The sequence below is a fragment of the Saccostrea echinata genome, unplaced genomic scaffold (assembly GCF_033153115.1).
Source record: "Saccostrea echinata isolate AGI-Se365-2 ecotype Australia unplaced genomic scaffold, CSIRO_AGI_Sech_v1 ptg000017l, whole genome shotgun sequence".
NCBI lineage: Eukaryota > Metazoa > Mollusca > Bivalvia > Ostreida > Ostreidae > Saccostrea > Saccostrea echinata.
In genome coordinates, this window is record NW_026889766.1 from 5,190,744 (window position 1) to 5,198,686 (window position 7,943).

The 7,943-nt window shown below is 33.5% G+C and overlaps 3 protein-coding genes across 3 annotated transcripts in view; 1 reads left to right on the plus strand and 2 right to left on the minus strand.

The window, feature by feature from the left end:
- LOC133189349 (CBP80/20-dependent translation initiation factor-like) overlaps nucleotides 1-261 on the plus strand; it is a 30,245-nt gene extending 29,984 nt beyond the window's left edge. The window contains exon 5 of the mRNA XM_061324743.1: nucleotides 92-261. Coding sequence (XP_061180727.1) covers nucleotides 92-227 — 136 coding nt within the window. The 3' untranslated portion in view covers nucleotides 228-261. The remainder of the gene's footprint in view (nucleotides 1-91) is intronic.
- Nucleotides 262-5,470: 5,209 nt separating this feature from the next.
- LOC133189273 (uncharacterized) lies at nucleotides 5,471-6,370 on the minus strand. The gene is made up of 2 exons (XM_061324675.1): nucleotides 5,749-6,370; nucleotides 5,471-5,542 (listed from the first exon to the last, which is right to left on the minus strand). Exons 1-2 carry the CDS (start codon nucleotides 6,343-6,345, stop codon nucleotides 5,471-5,473), a joined length of 669 nt encoding a protein of 222 aa, XP_061180659.1. The 5' UTR covers nucleotides 6,346-6,370.
- Nucleotides 6,371-6,638: 268 nt separating this feature from the next.
- Nucleotides 6,639-7,469, minus strand: LOC133189274 (E3 ubiquitin-protein ligase TRIM45-like). Its single transcript, XM_061324676.1, has one exon. The coding sequence runs from the start codon at nucleotides 7,467-7,469 to the stop codon at nucleotides 6,639-6,641; it is 831 nt and encodes a 276-aa protein (XP_061180660.1).
- Between the last annotated feature and the right edge of the window lie 474 nt (nucleotides 7,470-7,943).

The following is a 7,943-nucleotide window of genomic DNA, read 5'->3' on the forward strand; positions in this document are numbered from 1 at the left end:
ATAACTTAAAAGTAGATATATTTGAAATATACATGACTGTATCTTTCCATGCAGATGCCATTGAATTTATTTGTAATCCTAACTGTTACAGACTGATAGCTAGAGGGCGCTGTACTCTTCTGGAACTGCTGGAGTGTGGATCACGGGGTTGGAAACCATTATATAACGACCTGACGCGATTATACTGTGACACTGTGGTAGAGATATTTGCCACAAGAATCGAGTGACCCCCATTTTACAACCGTAGAATTACACCTTGTTACAACAGGAAGAGCTTCTGTTACGTCACGTGTCTGGTATGAATTCAAAAGAGCGTGACTGTATCCTGTCTGCTGAACTGTTACATTATATTTTTTTAGACATGACATATCAACATGTTCTGTTTAGATGAATTGAGAAGGCACCACTTGGTATGATTTCAGAGTTTGGCCTTATTTTTGTTCATGTGTTCACATGTTTTGCACAGATGACAAGTTTTGAACTTAAATTTTTGGATTTTATTTTTGGCAAGTTTAACAGAATCTCAAAAATTACTCCAAAAAATAGCCAACAAAAGAAAATACCTGCTATGCAGTATATATATGTTCTTTGCTGTTAACATTTAACAAAGTTTGAAAATTTTTCCTGACAAGTATATAATTTATTGTGTAGAGAGGCATCTACATTCAATAATTAATTCAAAAATTAAATCATAATTGATTTTTTGTGGCCTTATTTTAATTTCTGCAATACTGAATATTTTGTGTCCAGTGTTACATGTATCTATATTGATACTAAGGGAATTGTGGTGGTTCGATACAGAATATTTTAGTAATAATCCATTCTCTGTAAAATATTTGTTAAAGGGCATTATGATTGATTGTCTATTGTTTAGCGCCGAGTCGGCAATATTTCAGCCATGTTTCGGCGGACTGGCATTTGATATGCAATAGCTTTGATAAAAGCCTGTAGTATGTCAAATGTTTGAGTTAAACTTTCAAAAGTACATCGTAGTTTTGTGTCAAATGATATGAGATCATGAGAGGTAACCTTTTTTATCATTGTTTTGTCATTCATACTGAATTATGTTTTTTACTTCTATAATTAGTCCACGATTAGTTGACCTGGGTGTCGCAAAGTGAACTTACGATTGATAAGTACATTTACAAAAGTTCAGGGTAATAGCTTATGTAATTTTTTTTCTTGATAAAAACTTCTTCTCTCATATTTCTTAATTCTAAATTTAAAAAAAATTGGATTTTTCATTCTAAAATAGAAATTTTAAAAAATTCCAATATAAAGGCTCACATGGTCAGCTTTTGATTTTCTGTGACCTTTAATTAACATAAAAAGTTAGTAGCACTGTCTAAATGGTTACTCAAATGCTATTCTGTTTGATCAGTTTATCATGAGTGGACAATATTTGACCATTTATTATACAGGTATTCCTAGTCTACTAATTGTACCACTGAAATATAGCTAAGATATTACCGACTCGGCAATAAAATGGTTAATGCAGTTAAATTTCATTTGTAGGAAAAATCTTATCAAAATTTCTTTTACAGTAGAAGTTAATCTAAACCAATCAATTATTCCATGGAATATCACCTTATTTAGCAACAGTACGGTCAAAGAATGTTTTAGAAAAATGGAAAATGTTATTTTGAGAATAAGATATTTTGGCACACCATGCAGATTGGGCAAGTTTATTTACTGCAATATTTTTCATAAATGATAATGCTAGATTTCTTTATTCACTTCCACAGTTATTAAGGTATCAAATTCTTCAAAGATCAAAGATTTTGATTTTAACAAATCACAGTTATGTAAACAGGTTTTCTAAGACTACAAACACAACTTGGATTATCCTGTCTCAGTCATATACAGTACAAATGAATATGACTTTTTTATTCATTTATCGAACAGGTTAGGAATTTTGTACTTCTATAGAATTTTGTCTTTGATTCACAATCGATCAGTCTTCACAAACTAAAAGTAGAGACAGTGTACTTTTACATTCACCAAAGATAATTTGTTATTTGACACACAGTGTATAAATATGCTTCTTTATTAAACAAAATGGAAGAGAATTGCATAAAATGTTCAGTTTTTTTTGTGACAAATTAAACATAGTTGAAGTTGCACATTTTGTACTTTTCACAACTTGAACAAAATGTTACTCATTTCATTCTGATTTTTTCAGATAATAATTTTTTCTAAACATTAACAATTATTCAAAGATTTCTTTTTCTCATGCTGTCTTCAAGTTTGCAGTGTGATAAAATTATGTTCGAGGTAGGGCTATAATCAAATCTCGAATGTGGCTTTAGAGTTTATTCAAGTTGTCGTCCTTGAAAAGTCTGAGAGAGCATTACGTTTACATGGTTTTGGAAATTCGTATGATTATTTTGAAAAAAAGGATGTTATTTATTCATGTTTAAATATAGGTTTGTCCTTGACAGATTTATTTTCTATTGAGCTGATAACCTGGTAGCTCCGAAACAGTAAAAGTTAATGATTTGTTGTCTATAAATATTTTAAGAAACTTCATTAGAACCAGCTCATAGCACATGACATACTGGGCACTTACACGAGGGTCCATGTCTTTGTTTCTTAGAGCTGTAGAAAAAGATGAGAATTTTCTTATTCCATAAATGCCTTAAAGTACCTTTTTCTCTATGAATTCAGAAAGTATATTCAAGAGGAACTATTTCAATGAACTGTTTTCTTAATATGAGAGACTAATGTATTGAAAATTCCCTTTTTATTGGTCAAGTCATACATTGATAAAAATTTTTTCTAAATAAACTGATTACTTTAGTATTGAAGGTGTTTTTGTTTACTTTTTGTACATTAATAAAATTTTCTAGGTTTTGTTGCGTCATAAAACTTATAATGGTATCATTATTGAATTTTTCAGTCATATGAGACGTCACCATATACCAGTGAAGGTCTTGAAATTAAGACCTTACTCAGGGATATTGAGCAGTGAGTGTTCTTTTTCATGCCAACACCTTCAGAGACACGGGACCTTGGCTTCAAATTCATACCAATCTGATCACTCAGGGCCATTGAGCAGTGAGGGTTTACACTCGTGCCAAGTCCTACCGAAACACGAGACCTTGGTTTTCAAGGTTTCATCCGAAAAAACAATGACTTTCACGTCTTATGCCGGGTGCGTGAAGATGGAACAGTCTCTATATTAGGTTTAGCGCGGCGCCATGAACAAAAATCGATTCCGGACAAGAAGCTACCGCTCTACCAGTGGGCTAACGCAAAAGCTTATGATAGAATGTAAATGAAGTAGATCCCATTTTCCAATCTGCATCCACCCGTGTCGTATATACTTTCGATAAAATTTTTGATAGTTTGTTGATTTATGTCCCTTGAGAGGATTTTTTATTCTTATGGTTATAAATGCAATCAATAAAAACATAACACAAAGAAAAATAGAAATTTATTCCTCGAAAAAAGTGCTAACACAATTTTCTAGCATTTCTAGGAAACGGTTACGCTTTAGTAAATACTAAATTTACTTGCCAGTTTGGGCATTTAAATATCTTTTTTTAACAATAGTAACATATTTATTAAAAACACCATAAGCAAAGAGGTATAGCGCCCTTTCCCAGTATTTCGCCTACTACCACATTTAATTGGAAAGTACCTGTTACTATATAAGTAGATAAAGTTGGCGCATTGGTTTAGGAAATCAACCTTGTGAAAAAATATTGGATACTACTTTTACATTTATATCACTTAAAATATTTACCCGTAAACTTGTGGTCTAATTCGGGATATAAATTCACGAGAAACAAAACTTGTTTATGTACGAGATATTTTGATTACTTCACAACCAGCTTCTTTGCACATGTGAATAAACATGTATCATTAAATAAAAATAAACATACGTTTCATAATTTTAATATTTTTGTTTCGTTTGACACGTTTCGGAATAACGCATCGAGATTATTTTTAGATTGTTTTAAAGGTTTTTGTTATCATGACAGGTTTTCATTACTATTCGTTTTGAGAACTATTGTTGCATCTTATGCACGTCGTCAACGAATCCATATTTTTTTGTGTCTCTTCTTTCCACAAAAATCGAAAATCCATGTTGTATTTAGTCAGTTAACATTATTTCTAATATGTATATTATGTGGAAAATATATTGATTCAAAATCAACTAGATTTAGTAAAAATATATGTATACTAATAACTATCATTAAAGCAAGAATAAAAAAAATTCTGGAATTTGGGGTACTTGAAACAGAGAGCTCAAATACAAAAACAGTTCAGCGTAAACCACTGGACCACGCAGACTATTGACAAACATCGTGTCCTTTCTGTATATATAGACCCGAGTAAGAGTTTTTTAGGGGGGGGGGAGATAACTACGTAAACACACTAAATTGTCTATGGATTTTTTTCGTTTTTTTCCCGATCACGACAAGGAGCACACGGCGGGTGTGACGGGTTGGCAGGTGATGCTTACTCTTTCATGACACCTGATCCAATCTGTGATGTTTTAAGAGATCCGTGTTTGCTCTGCTCCAAGTTTGTATTGTTTAAACGGACTTCGAATTTGAATACTCTTTTATCTCCAGATTTCATTAGATATATAGACCAAGTTAAACCAAAAAGATTAAATATAACAGTATACTTTGATATCAAAAGAACATAACCTCTTCCAGATGTATCTAGTTTAAGTTGGTCCAATTAATAAAATCTGAATTTTTTAAATTTTTAATGCTCACTCGATAGTTCTCTGCATATCCTATGCAAATTCGGTCAATTTCATTGATCTTCTTTGAGATAATTATGACTATTTGTGCCAAGTACTGGTATAATTTTTTATGGTTAGATTTACTAAATATCATTGAATATTGAAATATATCGGATGTTTGTGAATGCGCCATATTATAGGCTATTTCGTATACAAAGTGCGCTATACCTTTTTACCTTGTCAAGTCCCAATGGAATTGCGAAATATTGTCAAAACAGTAAACAATCCAATATCAATTTAAAAAAAAAATCCCTAGTCATGCATACAGCAATATGCATGGTAGAAGAATCCCGTGTCAGTTTTAAGCTATGAAATATATATACAAACTCATAAGATACATTTTTAATTATTGATTGGGCTTAATCTTGCCAATTTGTTTGTTTGTTTGTTTATTTGTTTAATGTTCCATCGAGTTTTTAAAATTTATATTGAGATGCCACCACTTGGCTGTGGACGGCTTCAAATTTAGACCTGTACTCGGCACTTATGGCTTTTGAGCATTTTTGGGATCTTTTTCGTGCCAGTACCTACCAATACACGGGACCTCGGTTTATACGATCTCATCCGATTGACTGGTCTCAAGTCTCTTGCCAAAACACACATTGACAAAGAAAAAAGACCAGAATCTTGATGCTTTAAAAATCGTTTTAAGAACTTTGTCGAATATCAATGGTACGATTTGTCTCCTTAACCGCCCCCCTTTCGCTTTTATACAAGAACAGCTGTTGTCTCATCAGATTCTTCTGGTATTTTGTATTTATTGTCCTCCAAACCATTGATCTAAATAAGAATTTTAAAAGGAACTAGTGAAGGACTGGTATTCATAATTATTTGAGTTGTTAATTGCAGTAAAAATCACCTAAGTGAGAAAAATTAAAACGTAGAAATCAGTTATATGTTCTGTTTAATCTTCTTTCTGACTTTCAAGTATACCATTAAAATGATTATTAATGTGATTGATTTCACATATATTTTATTTTCATAACGCAACTGTGCGTATAAAATAAGTCATCCATTTCTTTATCCTTTTCTTTGCATATAACAAACAGATTGCCAACTGCATCTGTACAGATTCCATATGGTTTATTCTTTCCAAAGGTTAAGTAATGTAGGAACTGTCCATCGTGGTCCATGATATGGACACAGCGATTATCATAATCAGTTGTAAGGATGTGACTCTGACTGTCTGTAGTGATTCCTCGTGGACTGAATGGTTTATTCTTCGGAGCAGGAGTATGTCCAGTATATTTAAATCTCAGTTTCCCGGCCTGATTGACCACAACTATTGCTTTAGCTTCATAATCAGCCACACAGATATCAAGGTTCATGTTTTCACATATATATTTGTATCGGCGAAAACCATCAGATGAGTAGAGAGCTTTACCCTTATCATCAAATTGAATGGTTTGTTTCTCTATGCAACCAGAATATCGAACAACTTTCGATTGTTTTTTGTCATCACTTTCCATAGTAACCAGGTGGTCAGCAGAGGAAGTGCTACAGACATTGCGAGGTCTCCAGTTCTGTAGTCTGATCACCTCCTTTATGTCTTCATTCTTCACAATGTTGACAGTTCTATACATGCCATCAGTATAAATGAGATCTCCAGTACTTTTCACTGCTATGTCTTCTGGCATGCTTTTTGACTTCGTTCTGATAAACCTGTTTTGTGAATGCTCTTTGATATCGTATAGTTCTATAATATTGCTTTCATCACACATCCATATTTTTTCATCACCCAGACACGAAATATTTTGAGGATCATTTGAAAGATAGAAAATGTCGATGTAAACCTGATGGAATCCAAAGTCTGGTGATTTCTTTTTGAGTAACAGAGAGGAACCAGCTTTTGGTAATTCTTGCATACCTGTAGTCTTCAATCTGTAGCCATGTTCTTCAATGTAAACAAAAATGGCGATAAACCTCCAAATTGATGACAGAATGTTTCGTCTTGAATTGTCCTTGGAGTGAATTTTGGTAGGGAAGGTACAAGTTTTTGTGGAAGCTCTTGATATTGATCTGTCTTGGGTCTTACACTTATAAATCTTGCAATGTCATTGGTGTGTTCAGCAATACATGTATCAAATGAATCAATTTCATCTTTAATGTCAATAATTTTCTTGTTAATTTCATCCAAATGTTTCCGCAAAGTTTGTAACTGAGAGCTCTTCATTTCATCAACTTGGGATTTAAGTTTCTTCACAACTTTGTCAACTTTTCTGTGCCAGTAATGTCCACGTTTTGTGATGGCCTCTGAGATCCCTTTATATTCCCTTTCTAGCTCACTTATTCTGTTTTGAACATCAGCTGCAATGTGCTGATAGGTCGGATAAATAGTTTCATTTAATTGATTTAGCTCTTTTTTAATCATTTCTTTCTTTTCCCCCAGAACTTGTAAGATTTTTGATAATCTATGACCGAGGTGTTGATCAGATGCCAGGCAGGTGCAACAGACAGGAATTGCACAGTGTCTACAGTACATCTCGCATCGTTCTTTTTCATGGAAGGCACAACCAGGGTAGAGGGGAGTGGAATTTCTAAACTGAAATCTGACCACTTTGTGATCTTTAAAGTCATCAGTAGAAATGTGTTCTCCCACACAGGCATTGCACAGGTTATTATGGCATGTATCACAGTGCATCTGTACTTCAGCAATCTCACATAAGTCACATCTGATCACATCCTGGGAACTAGTATTGGGGTCCATACCTTCGTGTTGTGGCTATGAAAATTAAAAAAAAAAAATTTTATACTGATAAATATTTAAAAAAACAACATTTGAAAGGGTCTTTTTAGCTCTACTGGTCAGACAGTAGAAGACCTTAATAAGCATTAATAAGGTTTTTTTTTTGTCTGATCGTCTGTATAGTTATCTATCTGTAAACAATTCTTTAAAATGCTCTTCCTTTTACAATTTTAGTGCGATTTTAGTAAGACTTGGCAAGCAATTAACTAATTAAGGGGGAATGCCCCTCTGTTAAGAGGGATAACATTACAAGAAAAAAAATAAGGAGATGCCACCACCTGCCGGTGAAGAGCTGCAAATTTTGACCTATACTCGGCACTTAGGGCCATTGAGCAGTGAGGGATCTTTTTCGAGCCAGCACCACCTGCGACACATGACCTCTGTTTATACGGTCACATCAGAAGGACCGGTCTCTACGTCCCACGGTGGGATTCG

Excerpts from the sequence above, each read along its gene's own strand:
- LOC133189274 (XM_061324676.1), bottom strand. The coding sequence starts at position 7,469 with ATGGACCCCAATACTAGTTCCCAGGATGTGATCAGATGTGACTTATGT.
- LOC133189273 (XM_061324675.1), bottom strand. The coding sequence starts at position 6,345 with ATGTATAGAACTGTCAACATTGTGAAGAATGAAGACATAAAGGAGGTG. Across the intron at positions 5,543-5,748 it reads TATTTTATACGCACAGTTGC|ATCAATGGTTTGGAGGACAA; the intron begins GTTATGAAAATA and ends ATTCTTATTTAG.